The sequence below is a fragment of the Ylistrum balloti genome, unplaced genomic scaffold (assembly GCF_031769215.1).
Source record: "Ylistrum balloti isolate Yb309-2 unplaced genomic scaffold, AGI_CSIRO_Ybal_v1 Utg371548, whole genome shotgun sequence".
NCBI lineage: Eukaryota > Metazoa > Mollusca > Bivalvia > Pectinida > Pectinidae > Ylistrum > Ylistrum balloti.
Genome location: NW_026782797.1, coordinates 52,863 through 70,822, shown reverse-complemented (window position 1 = coordinate 70,822; position 17,960 = coordinate 52,863). Strand labels below are relative to the sequence as shown.

The 17,960-nt window shown below is 38.0% G+C and overlaps 1 protein-coding gene across 1 annotated transcript in view; it reads right to left on the bottom strand.

Moving 5' to 3' along the window:
- LOC132562923 (bone morphogenetic protein 10-like) overlaps positions 1 to 17,960 on the bottom strand; it is a 33,690-nt gene that overhangs the window by 10,898 nt on the left and 4,832 nt on the right. The window contains exon 2 of the mRNA XM_060227699.1: positions 13,525 to 14,184. Coding sequence (XP_060083682.1) covers positions 13,525 to 14,184 — 660 coding nt within the window. The remainder of the gene's footprint in view (positions 1 to 13,524; positions 14,185 to 17,960) is intronic.

Here is a 17,960-nt window from a genome sequence, read left to right as displayed (position 1 = left end):
TCAATATTCGCCTTTATTTCACTATATTTTACTTTTTGAAAGTGTAATAAATATTGAGTTAATTATTGTTTTCAGAAAAAAAACTGCCGAAGGCACCATTAAATACCTCAGTTGTCTATATCAAGCAGCATCAACTCATACGAAGACTTATCTAGTAAAACCGTAAATCCCTCATTACCAACGGTTGTTAGGGTAATGAGAGTAATGAGGAATTGGTATAACTTTGAGGACCGTTAGTCTAGTGTTGGTATATCTGCTCAACACTATCACTAACGAGGCGGTTTACTATACGTTCACAAGCAATATTGCACTCCAAGTAAATAAATAAAGCTGCCAAACTAAATTACACCTGGGTAGAAGTTTTTAAAAAATCAATTTGTGTAAGTTTTTTTATACTAATGTGTGTAGAAACATGATACGCTTTCGAGATATCGAGGGCTGCAGCTGGTCGCGCACAATCTGCCGAGGTTCTACCTGTCCAGCTGCAACATCTATACCAATTGAAAATTTTGTTTCAGTCCAGGTGTCATCTGGTTTGGCATAATTAGTTATTTACTTTAGCATTGCTAAAAAGACAGTTGATGGGAAGCAATAGTTATGGACCAGCTCTCTGTACAGGGATATTGACGTAAAGCTTTGTGCTATGTGTGGTTTAGCTGGTTTAGTATTATGTAAGCGAAGTGCGATATTATTAATACTACGGGGATAATGAATGATGTCAATGATTGGATCTTAAAAATCATCTTTAAATAAACTCACTTGGAAAAATTCGTTATTTTAAAATTTTTTGCACGCCTATCGTAAGGTACCCTTAATAAATTTTTTATCAATATTGTGAAAAAGTTCATTTCAAACAATAAAACTAGCACATTATCTGTGTGTTTGGATAACTCCGACGACAAAACTAAGCTTAAATCTGATAAATGTAGTAATGTTATTGAATCGCATCTGCAGACTGACTTTGTAAAGGTTCAGAAATTGTGTAAAAGTAACAAAATGGTTATTATCGCAGAGAAGACTTAAAGTGATCTTATAATGAAACAGAAAGTTGCACGTGAAATGAGTATTGAGTGTAAGGATTCTGACAACCTAAGATTATAACATGTTTAATATGAAAACATATTTGGTGTGTGCATTGATGATACCCTTACTAGGGATAAACATGTCCAAGATCTTATTTAATTTCAATTTCAAAATTAATCAGTTATGTAGAATCAAATGTTCTTGTCTATCTTATCAAGAATTACCTATTTCGACTGTTTTATTTTACCTTACCTTCATTATTGTTCCAATAGGAGGTAGAAAGGTTGCTAAAGAGAGTTTTACACATCATACTAGATGCAGATTATTTTGTATCAGGTGAGGAGTTTTTTTTTCAAACTCAAATGGTTACCATTCGGTAAGAGAGTTAAAAATAATGAGTGTAGTATGATGTACAAAGTTATTAACAAACTATGTCCACACCATCTGGACTGTAATGTATTAGTATCTAGTGTTCACGATAGACAGACTAGGTCATCTCCTGGAGGGAAATATGTCATCCCAAAATATAAAACAGGAAAGATTAGATTTCTTTTTTATTTCATGGAACAACACTTTAGAATGATTTACCAGACAATGTTAGGCAGTGCCAAAACCTGAATAGTTTTAAATTTGAATGCAAAAAAAGGTTTTTAAAAACTTTTGAACATAAAATTTCACTGTCTGGAAGTTTTAGAAGATCTTATCATCGTAACTGTATCTCATTATTGTATTTTATGTAACTCGTAATCCCTACTGTGTGTGTCATGTGTTTTATACACATTCATAACGCATCTTTTCACTGATTTTATTTGAATGTTTTCTTTAAATGTAACTTGTGATATGTGATATCTATATTCGTCTGTGGTGTTTCAATTTTACTGATTGTAAATATTGCACATTTCTGATGTCGACCACTTGTAAGAAGAGTATTGTAAACTCAAAGTGTCATCGACTTTAAAGAAAGTCTTTTAATATTATTATTGTTATAATATTATTACTATTATTATATTACTATTATTATAATTGTTATTACTCTGAAGATTTCTTGTATCAGTCTGTAAGGACAAGTACAAGGCTGATAACTGGTCGTTAAACTATAATCTATGATAACTATAAGCAATGTAGGAATGGTAAAGAGGACCGAGCACACGTGTTCTGGAATAGAAGAGCAGAGCAAAACTACTATTGATAAACTAGAAGACCGGGTAATCAAACAAAACCCTTAGTGCTTTAAAAATAGTGATATTTGTTCATTTTGCTATCTCAATCAACAACAATGATTTAGTTTTGTCGAAGAAGTATATTAATAAAAGATTAAATCATACTGAACATTCTCTTATCTGGTAAGAAATTTGAACTTGTTTTTATTGCTATTCTCTCTATTTTGTAAATTGCAGAATAGAAAACACGAGGCGAACTGGAAGTCATATAGCTAGATTTATAGGAATATCAAAGATAATTTTATATACTAATCTACTTAATGAAACATCAATTTTCATTTTATTTTTATTTATTTATTGTAAATTAATTAATTCTCTTTTCATTAATTCATTAAGCCGGTATTTCCTAAGAAAACCTCATTATTTTATGCTAAAGAACTACGCACTTAGTGAGGTAATGTACCATTTTAAATTTCCTGTTAATGTAATATTTTGTGAGCAGAGTATAACTTCGAAATATGTATTAGTGTCTTATCGGTAAACAGAGAGATATAGGATTTGTTGGAACTACAGGCTGTGATAGCATTTACACCTATAAAGTTGTGTTATCACAATAAAACCAAAATTATTGAGTATAGAGACACATTCGATAAAAATATCTGTAAATGTCAGAGACATGTTAGATACTATCACATCCGCTGATGTTACTAATGATTAATTGTCTAATTGTTGTTATATCTATCAGAGATCTTCCAAAGACAAGCGATATCAGTACACGGTGAGAAAGAGATCACACGGTGAGAAAGAGATCACACGGTGAGAAAGAGATCACACGGTGAGAAAGAGATCACACGGTGAGAAAGAGATCACACGGGATGAAAGAGATCACACGGTGAGAAAGAGATCACACGGTGAGAAAGAGATCACACGGTGAGAAAGAGATCACACGGGATGAAAGAGATCACACGGTGAGAAAGAGATCACACGGTGAGAAAGAGATCACACGGTGAGAAAGAGATCACACGGGATGAAAGAGATCACACGGTGAGAAAGAGATCACACGGTGAGAAAGAGATCACACGGGATGAAAGAGATCACACGGAATGATAGAGATCACACGGGATGAAAGAGATCACACGGAATGATAGAGATCACACGGTGAGAAAGAGATCACACGGTGAGAAAGAGATCACACAGTCACACGAAAGAGATCACACGGTGAGAAAGAGATCACACGGTGAGAAAGAGATCACACGGTGAGAAAGAGATCACACGGGATGAAAGAGATCACACGGTGAGAAAGAGATCACACGGGATGAAAGAGATCACACGGTGAGAAAGAGATCACACGGTGAGAAAGAGATCACACGGGATGAAAGAGATCACACGGTGAGAAAGAGATAACACGGTGAGAAAGAGATCACATGGGATGAAAGAGATCACACGGTGAGAAAGAGTTCACACGGGATGAAAGAGATCACACGGTGAGAAAGAGATCACACGGTGAGAAAGAGATCACACGGTGAGAAAGAGATCACACGGGATGATAGAGATCACACGGGATGAAAGAGATCACACGGGATGATAGAGATCACACGGGATGAAAGAGATCACACGGGATGAAAGAGATCACACGGTGAGAAAGAGATCACACGGTGAGAAAGAGATCACACGGTGAGAAAGAGATCACACGGGATGAAAGAGATCACACGGGATGAAAGAGATCACACGGTGAGAAAGAGATCACACGGTGAGAAAGAGATCACACGGTGAGAAAGAGATCACACGGGATGATAGAGATCAAACGGGATGATAGAGATCACACGGGATGATAGAGATCACACGGGATGAAAGAGATCACACGGGATGAAAGAGATCACACGGTGAGAAAGAGATCACACGATGAGAAAGAGATCACACGGGATGAAAGAGATCACACGGGATGAAAGAGATCACACGGGATGATAGAGATCACACGGGATGATAGAGATCACACGGGATGATAGAGATCACACGGGATGATAGAGATCACACGGGATGATAGAGATCACACGGTGAGAAAGAGATCACACGGAGAAAGAGATCACACGGGATGAAAGAGATCACACGGGATGATAGAGATCACACGGGATGATAGAGATCACACGGTGAGAAAGAGATCACACGGTGAGAAAGAGATCACACGGGATGAAAGAGATCACACGGGATGATAGAGATCACACGGGATGATAGAGATCACACGGGATGAAAGAGATCACACGGTGAGAAAGAGATCACACGGTGAGAAAGAGATCACACGGTGAGAAAGAGATCACACGGTGAGAAAGAGATCACACGGTGAGAAAGAGATCACACGGTGAGAAAGAGATCACACGGGATGATCACACGGGATGATAGAGATCACACGGGATGATAGAGATCACACGGGATGATAGAGATCACACGGTGAGAAAGAGATCACACGGTGAGAAAGAGATCACACGGTGAGAAAGAGATCACACGGGATGATAGAGATCACACGGTGAGAAAGAGATCACACGGGATGAAAGAGATCACACGGGGTGAAAGAGATCACACGATGAGAAAGAGATCACACGGGATGAAAGAGATCACACGGGATGATTGAGATCACACGGGATGATAGAGATCACACGGGATGAAAGAGATCACACGGGATGAAAGAGATCACACGGGATGAAAGAGATCACACGGTGAGAAAGAGATCACACGGTGAGAAAGAGATCACACGGGATGAAAGAGATCACACGGAATGATAGAGATCACACGGGATGATAGAGATCACACGGGATGAAAGAGATCACACGGTGAGAAAGAGATCACACGGTGAGAAAGAGATCACACGGGATGAAAGAGATCACACGGGGTGAAAGAGATCACACGGTGAGAAAGAGATCACACGATGAGAAAGAGATCACACGGGATGAAAGAGATCACATGGGGTGAAAGAGATCACACGATGAGAAAGAGATCACACGGGATGAAAGAGATCACACGATGAGAAAGAGATCACACGGGATGAAAGAGATCACACGGGGTGAAAGAGATCACACGGTGAGAAAGAGATCACACGGGATGATAGAGATCACACGGGATGATAGAGATCACACGGGATGAAAGAGATCACACGGTGAGAAAGAGATCACACGGAATGAAAGAGATCGAAATATGTATTAGTGTCTTATCGGTAAACAGAGAGATATAGGATTTGTTGGAACTACAGGCTGTGATAGCATTTACACCTATAAAGTTGTGTTATCACAATAAAACCAAAATTATTGAGTATAGAGACACATTAGATAAAAATATCTGTAAATGTCAGAGACATGTTAGATACTATCACATCCGCTGATGTTACTAATGATTAATTGTCTAATTGTTGTTATATCTATCAGAGATCTTCCAAAGACAAGCTTTTTTATGAATGGCAACCGTGTAATCACGTGAGAACAAAATATTGTAACACAACAAAAACGTTATTATGCAAACGATGTGTTAATCTGTTTCATTCAAAGGGAGAGGATGTGTGAACGTTATGGGTGGAGAGTGAGAACTCTCCTGTGTTGAGACGCGTCAGCAGGGTCATCGCACGGCACAAACCTGGCAGCCTTCCAACTTATCTCCTTTTTATTGGAAATAAACCGTGTAGTAAAAATCTGATACACTAACGATCTTATAAAACCAAAAACACCAATACCTGACAAACAACAACGGATTAGGAAAAAAAGCCATACCAGCCGAAAGAGCAGTTACTGCGCACGCGAGATATCACCAAACAACAGGAGTTTTAATTACTGCCCTTGTGAGAAGTCATAAAACAACAGAAGCCTCAATTACCGCCCACCCCTACTACTCACGTGAGAAGCTATCAAACAGAAGAGTCAATTTCTAGCTAGGTTAGAAATCAAACAACAGGAAAGTTAGCTACTCCCACCAAATCCTCGATTCTCCGAGTGTTGCACTAAAAGTCGATCTCTGCACCCCTGGAACATTTCATGGCAAAATTGAAGGTTTCGTGTGCAACAATGTGGGTAAGACGAGAAGGCCACTTTGGTCATTTTACGTACATCACACGAATCTCGAGGTCGCATAATAGCTTGTTCCGAAGTTTGGTTTCACTCTTTGTATTCTTCAATTTTGCCAGGAAATATTGCAAGGATGCAGAGAGCGGAAGAAACCGTAAATACTGGAGTTCTGAGTAAGCTCGAGAAGTTATCAAAACGACAGTAACGTTCATAACTGTCAAACTTAGAAATCGTCAAAACCAACTACAACAGAAATACCAATAACTGTAAAAAAACGAATGCAAGTCAGAAAAGTTCTCAACACAGCAGGAAAGGCAACTACTGTCCACCAAATAAGTGAGTGGACTGTGTTTTATATACTTATATTATCATTTTTATTTATTTTTTTTTTTTTTTTTTTTTTTTTTTTTGTATTTTGTCATCTACGGATTATTAACTTGGGGAGGAATGTGACAAATAGCTGTAAAAGTAAGATAATTAATTATTCTAAGATAATTAATTGGTAGTAATTAGTGTTAGTTAATGATATATCTTTGTGATGGAGGGATTATATTGATTATATTTTCTTCACATATTGGAACATGTTTTAGATACGTTAGAAGTTCAATGTACTGTTACAGTTGAGCAGAGAGAAGGATAATTATATCAAATTAAGATTCTATAAATTCCAAATGAACGTTCACATGCATCAATCTCAATAGTGGGTTGAGAGGTTTGATAGTTTAACAGTGGTGTAGTCTATCTATCTCTCTTATAGTATTGGTCACTGGCAGGTTGATAAGGCGAAATTTGAATTTATTAATTATATTCTCGAGACCGCGAGTTTGAGCAGAGTGTTTATAGTCACTCTTGGAGATTGATGGTCAATAATTGTATCAATAAGATACCGATGGTCAATAATTGCAACAATTAGACATATGTTCTTCTCTCTGTTCTCACGATGTTTTAGGGGATATAAGGTAGGCAGACAAGGGTCTGGGGTGTTTTTGGCTCGGACTATCAGAGAGCACAGTTCGAGAGCGGGGAGAGCTGATTGGGAGGCTCTCGCGGAGCGTGGCCTGAGAGTGAGGCTTACACGATGTATGGGACATGTACAGCGACATGACTTGTAAGATAACAAACACTATACGATCACTCGAATTAATTGTTTGTGTATTGTGCAACACGTAGAGTTAATTGTTTGTGTATTGTGCAACACGTAGAGTTAATTGTTTGTGTATTGTGCAACACGTAGAGTTAATTGTTTGTGTATTGTGCAACACGTAGAGTTAATTGTTTGTGTATTGTGCAACACGTAGAGTTAATTGTTTGTGTATTGTGCAACACGTAGAGTTAATTGTTTGTGTATTGTGCAACACGTAGAGTTAATTGTTTGTGTATTGTGCAACACGTAGAGTTAATTGTTTGTGTATTGTGCAACACGTAGAGTTAATTGTTTGTGTATTGTGCAACACGTAGAGTTAATTATTTGGCGCCGGTGTCCAGGATAACAACGGGTGAAATGAAAATACACTTGGAAGAAAATGGACTTAAACTACAATATTGATTAACTGACTTAAACGACAGAGAATGGACTTCAACTGACGGACTTCATCAACCAGAAAAGAAAAAAAATACTGAAGAAAGCAAGAAAAAGAAGAAGAAAACAACAAGGCATTACAACTAATAAATCTCAAAACGGGTGAGTAGTTTTTGGTTTCCTCATGCTAAAATCGCGAAATGGCTGAACAGGGAATGTTAGAGATGGTTAATGCGGTAGGAACAGTAATGCAAGGGTTATCAGTAAAATTAGACTCAGTTAATGCTTCTTTGCAAGTAGGAAACTCACAAATTGACCGTTTTCAAACGGCACTGACTTCTTCTTTCAATTTGCAGAGCGTAACACAATATGTTACATCCTTCGATGGTACAAACGAAAAGAAATGTAGAAATTGGATAAAGGAAATCGAGAGATATCCTTGTGTTGATCCTCACTTCCCGAGGGAACATCTCACATCCATAGCGGTGTCAAGTAGGGGGTAGTAGCTGACATTCTGGCTAGATATATCCTGGTCACGGCACCAATTAATTAACTCTACACGTGGCACAATACACACAACATTAACGAGTTATTTCAAGTGATCGTATAGTGTTTATTTTCTTAAGTTAAGTCATGTCGCTGTACATGTTCCATACAACATGTACGCCTCACTCTCAGGCAATAGTTTTTCTTCTGTTTTGCTTTCTTTAGTTTCGGGCAATTTTTCCGCATGTGCGGCCCACCGCCTCTTCCAACAACTGTTTATAATTTTCTTACCCTCAGAATCTGCGTTTACTTTTTTAAGCCTACAGTCTCGAGCCACATGCCCTTTTTTGTTGTATTTAAAACGTCTCCCTTTAGACCTATAGTGATCGAATTCCATCGGTTCTTCCCCTGTTTCTGTAGTCACATGTACCTTATAGTCAGAGTTTGATCTTTATTTCGATCTTTTTCTAAGGTTTTGCTCATTCCGAGCAATGTCAATTGCTTTTTCTATCGTCGCAGGTCTGTCTCGCATTCTTAGGTGATCCTGTATGAGTTCGTCAGTAAAGTATCCTACTAGTTGTTTCTTAATTATTGGGTTGTTTCTGTCTACCTCGCCGTATGCATCTTTTGCCATCTCCAAAAGTCACCATATATCTCAACATTTTCCCCAGCTTTTTGTTTTAATTGACGTAACAGAGAGAGTTCGTCAGCTACCTCGCCAAATCTAGCAACCAGTTGGGATCTTATGTCTGTCCAGTTATTGTCAGGATGTTTGACATTTCAGACTCTACACACGAACGTCACGACATGGCTCGACTTGTGTTAATACTATTTGCTATAAGCTTGACCAGAGCAACTGAATTAAAAGAACGTGTTATTTTCCATGAAGTTAATGATATAACAGCTACTCGGAGCAGGTGGTTGGTATCATTTGTTATCGACCTTAAACCGTATGAAATGTTTATGTCCAGGTTGACAGATGACATTGTGACTGCAAGTAGGGTAACTAAATGAGTGACACAACGTTATACACGGTCTGACCAGATCGGATATGTTAACATAATAAAGGGTTTGAAACAGATGTTAAAAGATATAAAAAGAACCCAAAAAACTATCTTAAACAGTTTCTTAAATTATGCACTTCTTGGAGGAAAATACAGGACATAGCAAGGTGGGCGGTATAAATAGTGATGGAATGATCCCAGGTAGGTCAAAAAGGTCAATGTTACCTTTTGTGGGATCTACAGTGTCGTTCTTAATCGGTACTGTTTCTGATTCCAATACTGGGACAATTAAACACAACATAAATACATTAGCACAGAATCAGAAATTCTTGGCTCATGTTTTGAAATAAAGTTTAACGATAGTAAATGTTACAAGAATTAAATTAAAAGAACATCGTGAGGCCGTAAATAATTTGACTGCTGGTGTAAGGGATTTGGAAGGAAATGTGTTGAACTTTACTTTCGAATTAGGTGGTCAATTAGAAGATGCCAATGCATTTGTACAAATATTTGCGCAGCTAGACCATGCTATCGAGAATATTACATTGACGTCTCAGAGGGCAATGTTTTATTTGGAGAATTTACAGTTACGTATAAATATGCTTTCTTTAGGAAAATTATCGCCAAGCATTGTTTCGCCTGACAATGTACTTAACTTATTGACTGACGTAGAACAACATCTCCCATATGCAATAAGACTCACCACCCTAAGAAACATCTTTGAAATTATTATAGATTTTTTACCTGCACGACTGTATTAGTAGACGAACAAATTGTCGTCGTTATTTCGAATCCTCTGTTAGATGTTAATGGTCGATTTGACGTTTATGAAGTGCACAATTTGCCAATTTCAAAGGTATCGCACCATGATAATCTCTCTTCTGATGATTCGGTGGGAATGACAGCAAAATATCAAATTGAAGCTAAACACATAGCTGTTAATGCAGAGCGAACAAAATATGCTTTGTTAACAGAGAGGGAGGGTGAGGAATGTGCTTATTCAATGGTAAAATTTTGTAAAATCAGAAGCCCCATTTATCCGATTGATTTGGCTAAACTTTGTGTTACATCATTGTTTATGAAGAATCAAGATTGAATAGAACGGAATTGTCAGACTGTGGTAAGCCCACATTCAATTTACCTGTTGCAGAATATTTCACGGATGGCATGTGGGTGGTAGCTACCCAACAAGATATAGTATTTACAGTAGGGTGTTATGAAAGTCACGAGAAGATTGTCTGAAGTAATTCAGTATCGGTACATCAACCGTTGGGGATGTTGAGGTTAGATAAATCATGTTCAGCTTCTAATCGTTATTTGACATTACTTCCCTTTTATCATGAGGAATGTCAATATGATGTCAACGATCCCCTTCATGATTCATTAGATAACCACTAATTTTCAGTAAATATTTGGACACCCTTTCATCTGGCATTACCTAACTTTACTCACACAATTTTACCAAAAGTATTAAAAATAACATAGAAGAAATTCCAATGAATAATCTAATCAACCAGATATATAGTTTGGAAATTATTACTACTGGTACAGGTATTCCCAATTGGATTTACGCTATTGTAGGCGTGATTATTGTTATTGATCTTTAAATATTGTTACTTCAAATATAAATGGTCAATATTTAGTAAAAAAAATCCCTGGTCAGCCAAAATGCGAAATAGTATTGAGAATTCTAGAGATGCTCCAACTTACGAGATGGTCTTGTTGTCGTCAAACAACCGTGTTGATGGAGTGGAGGACCAGACTACGTCGGTTCCAGCATTACCATCAGCTCTATCGGCAGCTATTGAACAAACGATTGGTTGGGGGAGGTTTGTATCCAACAACAATACAGCTCAATGCCGAGGGACTGGTTAGGTCCTAACTATCCAGGGACATGTGGATTGTTTTGGGCAGAGTTCTTGTAGGTGGAAAGGTACCGAAGGACAATATGAACTAGTTTCAAAAACAATTCCTGTTTAATAATTATGTCTGACGAGGCATAATTTGCTGGAACGGGTACCGTAATGTATAAACTGACTGTGTGTCTGCTATGCAGCGAGGATTTTACCAGAGATGCTTTTAAAAAAAATGAATAAATACGGAACAATACAACACGACGATTCTAGAACTGTTGTATTTGGACAGTTTAATAACTTCATGCTCGGAAGCTGCACGTGATACGACGGAGAGCAGTGAAGCCAAGGACATTGTTAATGATGTTTATTATCGTGTGTGAATGTGTTTATATGTATTTCAGTGCTTCAAATATAGTGAAGAGGACATTCTGGTGGTGGACACTGTGATTGATATTATAGAACTGTGTTTCTAATGATGTTTTCGATAATCAGGAAAGAGAAGCCAGCGATATGATAGGACATTCCTGTGATGGACACAAGCAGTGAATTCGGTGTTTTAAAGACTTGTGTTATCATTTTTTTAGTATTTTGTCATCTATTATTAACTTGGAAAACAGTTTGCTTTCTTAAGTGGGGGAGGAATGTGACAAAATAGCTGTAAAAGTAAGATAATTAATTGGTAGTAATTAGTGTTAATTGACGATATATCTTTGTGGTGGAGGGATTATATTGATTATATTTTCTTCACATATTGGAACATGTTTTAGATAAGTTAGAAGTTCAATGTACTGTTACAGTTGAGCAGAGAGAAGGATAATTATATCAAATTAAGATTCTCTAAATTCCAAATGAACGTTCACATGCATCAATCTCAATAGTGGGTTGAGAGGTTTGATAGTTTAACAGTGGTGTAGTCTATCCATCTCTCTTATAGTATTGGCCACTGGCAGGTTGATAAGGCGAAATTTGAATTTATTAATCATATTCTCGAGACCGCGAGTTTGAGCAGAGTGTTTATAGTCATTCATGGAGATTGATGGTCAATAATTGCATCAATTAGATACCGATGGTCAATAATTGCAACAATTAGACATATGTTCTTCTCTCTGTTCTCACGATGTTTTAGGGGGGAGTTGGGCTAGGACTATCAGAGGGCACAGTTCAAGAGCGGGGAGAGCTAATCGGAACGCTCTCGAGGAGCGTGGCCTGAGAGTGAGGCGTACAAGATGTATGGGACATGTACAGCGACATGACTTGTAAGAAAATAAACACTATGCGATCACTTGAAATAACTCATTAATGTTGTGTGTATTGTGCAACACATTGTCAATCCGAGATGGCATCAAAACACCAGTCATTGGCAATCCGTAATGACATCAAAACACCAGTCATTGTCAATCCGTAATGACATCAAAACACCAGTCATTGTCAATCCGTAATGACATCAAAACACCAGTCATTGTCAATCCGTAATGACATCAAAACACCAGTCATTGTCAAACCGTAATGACATCAAAACACCAGTCATTGTCAAACCGTAATGACATCAAAACACCAGTCATTGTCAAACCGTAATGACATCAAAACACCAGTCATTGTCAATCCGAGATGACATCAAAACACCAGTCATTGTCAAACTGTAATGACATCAAAACACCAGTCATTGTCAAACCGTAGTGACATCAAAACACCAGTCATTGTCAATCCGAGATGACATCAAAACACCAGTCATTGTCAAACTGTAATGACATCAAAACACCAGTCATTGTCAAACCGTAGTGACATCAAAACACCAGTCATTGTCAATCCGAGATGACATCAAAACACCAGTCATTGTCAAACCGTAATGACATCAAAACACCAGTCATTGTCAAACCGTAATGACATCAAAACATCAGTCATTGTCAATCCGAGATGCCATCAAATTAGCAGGAATGACAACTATCACCAAACGTGAAATGTCGTCAAAACAAATGGGGAACAATTGAGATCAGCTAAAACATTGAAAGATTTTTTCTGAACTAAATTAATTTGGAAATTCAGCGAGATGATACCTGTGCTTGATATTTCTCCAAAACATAATGAATTAACGTAACTGTGAAATTAATTTCTCTCACAAATATCGTTTCTTGAATATGTAAGTGTTGTTTCTAATTACATTTTCAATTTTCAACAAGACAGCAGTAGCTGTGTTTGCTTGTTGAACGAAGGTTAAAGACGCTTCATTACATATTAAATACAGCAGTGTGACAACTAAATCATTCTAACAATGATACACTGAGAAATATCATAGACTTGATTTATATTAAATATGACAATCCTGCTTTTACCAATGCCCCTCTGGAGTGTACCGACACCCAATGTGTGCTGCTTCTTCAAAGAAACCAAGTTTCCAATCCTTCAAAACATTTCTAGAACTAGATATTAACTTACCTGATAGCCCTGAGGGGCGATAATCCATCTATCCCAGCCTATATCACTAAATTGTATGTATAGAGGGCGCCGACGACACACTGTCCCCTTCTTGTTTGCCTTTCGTTTGAAACGTTGTTGTAATGTATTTGATTCTGATTGGTTAGCCTGTGTGCCATTTAGATCCCCCATGAGGTCAAACGAGTCCATTTCATGTGTGACCATTTCGTGTCTCTCCTTCATGTGAAGCCGTCTCTTACTATATTCACTGGAGAATACCACTAGCAATGGTTCCGTCCTAGTTTTAGGACGAGCGTCAATATCTAACTCACCAAAACTAACACTGTGAAAGACATTTTCTATTCTAATTTCTAATATTTGTACAGAAGTGACATCGTTTACCCACCGTTTCACCGCCGAAGTGACGTCAAACGTCTCCCAGTTGCTATTACGGCCGTATATATGTTTTGAATTTACTAGTTTATACGGTTGGTCATTCGCAGGGATGACCTCAAACACGGACACTTTCCTGTCCACACCTATATATGCGTTTCGATCCTTTTCTACCAAGGTAAAGAGTCGGAGTTCCGCAAGGTCAACTACCTCCTCGAGAGATATACTGGTGATGTTGAAAATCATCGTATGTACCCTGGATTGTTGCGCCGTCAACGTAGCCGATGTCTCTGGAATAAACAGCATATAGGCAATTTGTAATTCATATAAGAAAACAAATTTTGAATCATATTGAGAATATATTACCCTTTACAGATAAAACTTATATTTCCTTACTTGGGGTTTTATTTTACTACTCTCGTTTATTGAGGATAATTTGCTTTTTATATACTTTACTTTAACCCCTCAATCATACTTTAGGAAAGATGCCACATTGACAAATAACTATTTCTCTGTTGATTAGTAAAGAAAATAGGCACGAAAAGAATTCAGCCATAATGTACTAACAGCATTAACAGAAATTCGTTTTATAATTTTACATTTCTGCGATTTCAAAACAAGCACACTAGTGATTAGCACCTTGCGGTACGAATTTGGAACAAGACGCAAAAGAGTCAATCAATACATTAAACTGTATCATACAGCTGTTTCGTCCTTCTAGGACTCGTCCATTATATTACATCAGACAGCTGTTTCGTCCTTCTATGACTCGTCCATGATATTACATCATACTGCTGTTTCGTCCTTCTAGGTTTCGTCCATGATATTACATCAGACAGCTGTTTCGTCCTTCTATGACTCGTCCATGATATTACATCATACAGCTGTTTCGTCCTTCTAGGTTTCGTCCATGATATTACACCATACAGCTGTTTCGTCCTTCTATGACTCGCCCTTGATATTACATCAGACAGCTGTTTCGTCCTTCTAGGACTCGTCCATGATATTACATCAGACAGCTGTTTCGTCCTTCTAGGACTCGTTCATGATATTACATCACACAGCTGTTTCGTCCTTCTAGGACTCGTCAGTGATGCTGCATCATACAGCTGTTTCGTCCTTCTATGACCTGTCCATGATATTACATCAGACAGAAGTTTCGTCCTTCGTTTCGTCAGTGATGCTACATCATGCAGCTATTTCGTCCTTTCAGGACTCGTCCATAATGTTACATCATACAGCTGTTTTGTCCTTCTACGACTCGTCAGTGATGCTTAAAGACCTATTGGCCGAAATCAAGTGGGTTGCATGAATGCGAAACTTCAATAGATTTCACAATTTCTCAATATTGATTAATTCTATATGAATGTCGAAAACTCTACGAGTATATTCTGAACTGTGCTTCTAATCAATTAAGTAATTAAAACATGCCATGCAAATTGCAGTTAACCTAAGAAACTAAAGCCCAAAATTTACTAAGGATTGACCAAATTGTAGAGAGTAGTGTACACAACACTGTAGACACCATGGCTACAAAACAGTTTACTAAAGACTGTAGACACCATGACTACAAAACAGTTTACTACAGACTGTAGACACCATGGCTACAAAACAGTTTACTACAGACTGTAGATATCATGGCTACAAAACAGTTTACTACAGACTGTAGACACCATGGCTACAAAACAGTTTACTACAGACTGTAGACACCATGGCAACAAAACAGTTTACTACAAGCTGTTAACCTATGTCATGATAGTAGTATACTACATATGTAATACATGTATCTCGCTAGTTTTTGCACTAAGGAGCGCACCAAGGAAAATGTGTCATTACTCCAATGTAAATACACTTCGATGTACGACAAAATAACAATTCTCATTCAATGTATTTACAATTGATAAAAATCAAAGCATTGATAACACTTCGTTAAAACAGCGGCGAGTTAAAATGAAACAATAGGTATCGCCAGGTGTCGCCAGGCGTCACTTGGGCGTCGTTGATAACGACATAACAACAAAATTGTTCAAAAAGCAACAGAATATTCCGATGTTTTCTTTTACTGTTTATAAATACATATATCGTGTAACTTAAGGTGACTTTCATTTCTCGTCAGATTTAAACCATATTCGTATAGAATCAAAGGCTGTAACGAACATCGCGCACTGACCATTAACACGAGCGTAAATATTATAAGTATTTCAAATTTCCCTTCATAGGTCGTATTTGTGTGTCATGAAATATCTGGACCAGGCAATATGATATGTTTTAGAAACTTTGATGGGTCAAGGGTCCAAGAGTAAGGCTTTAAATGTCCCAAAACTGACAACGGACGGTCTGCATGGGTTTTGAAATAGGAGTTGCTGTGTAAGTATGGACATAGCTGGATAATTCGGCTATCACAACTTACTCCTGCTATCGTTAGTATATCGTTATGGTGCCAGTTCTTCGCGTCAATAGTGTAGCGCAGTGTTTGTAGTGTCGGGGGTCGGCTGGCGCTATCGGAAGGGTCAGCGTGTCTTTTATGCCACACTGTCAGATGTAATGCTACAAAGCTGATATGGCTGGATTTTTACCATAATTCTGTGTAATTACTACATACTTTGGGGTTTATTGTCCAGCTTGCCAATGAAAGACACAAACAGCAAGACCGAAGATTTCTGAATCGTCTGCTATTTATTTCAAACTTGACAACATTCTCAAGCGTACTGGCTTATCGGGGACGAAGAGCTCATTCAGGGCAGGTCTCTCCAGTACGATCAGCCTTTACATGATGCATCTGCCGTGTAAATAAGTAGTAAACAAACAAACGACACTATTTCTTAATCTGTCTACTGGATTTTACACCGGGAGCAGCCAAGCTTGGCCGTACCTCCCATGTTCTTACTTTGATATGGACGATTTAGAACCTGATAGATCCGTCAGTCAGCAGCACAACACTCGTCCCTACAAAACTACAGTCACGTGATACCTGACGGACACGCATATCAACGATTTTTAATTATCATATCTCTCTCAATCTGGCTAATTTTGTAAACAAAATGAAATACTTGTTGATATAATTTTGATTGTGTGATAGCACAAGGAAGCATCAGTTGTGCGTCATCTCAAGGGGCTAACTTTATGACTGAAACACACCGATACACAAAATATCAGTAATTCTCCGTTAGGAGTATTAGAAGAGATTTATTTAATTGGAGATATACGATAGAATAATTATCTCCATTATTAAATTTAGCTGACAATGTAGCAACGAACCAGCTGCTGTACCCACCATATCGTGAGCAGATCCTACAAATATAGTCAGTGTTATACAAGTGTAGAATTCATCTACTCAACATACAAGTGTAGATCCCATACATGAACCCACTAAACGGTACCCTCTCGTGTACTCACGATACAGCGTATAGAACCACTGATATGCCCGATATACGGTGTGGAGAACCTTATCATATACCATCTATACAGTGTAGAGAACCCATCTGTTTACCGACTACGAGTTGCCGCTATACGGTGTGTAGAACCTTGTCATATACCATCTATACAGTGTAGAGAACCCATCTGTTTACCGACTATGTGTACCCGCTATACGGTGTGTAGAACCTTATCATATACCATCTATACAGTGTAGAGAACCCATCTGTTTACCGACTACGAGTACCCGCTATACGGTGTGTAGAACCTTATCATATACCATCTATACAGTGTAGAGAACCCATCTGTTTACCGACTACGTGTACCCGCTATACGGGGTGTAGAACCAACTCATTTACTCTATAAGTTGGATAGAACCAAACCATGTACCCACAATACGGTGTGTAGGACTCACTGATTTACCCACAATACGGTGTGTAGAACTCACTGATTTACCCACAATACGGTATGTTGAACTCACTGATTTACCCACAATACGGTGTGTTGAACTCACTGATTTACCAACAATACGGTGTGTAGGACTCACTGATTTACCCACAATACGGTGTGTAGAACTCACTGATTTACCCACAATACGGTGTGTAGAACTCACTGATTTACCCACAATACGGTGTGTAGAACTCACTGAT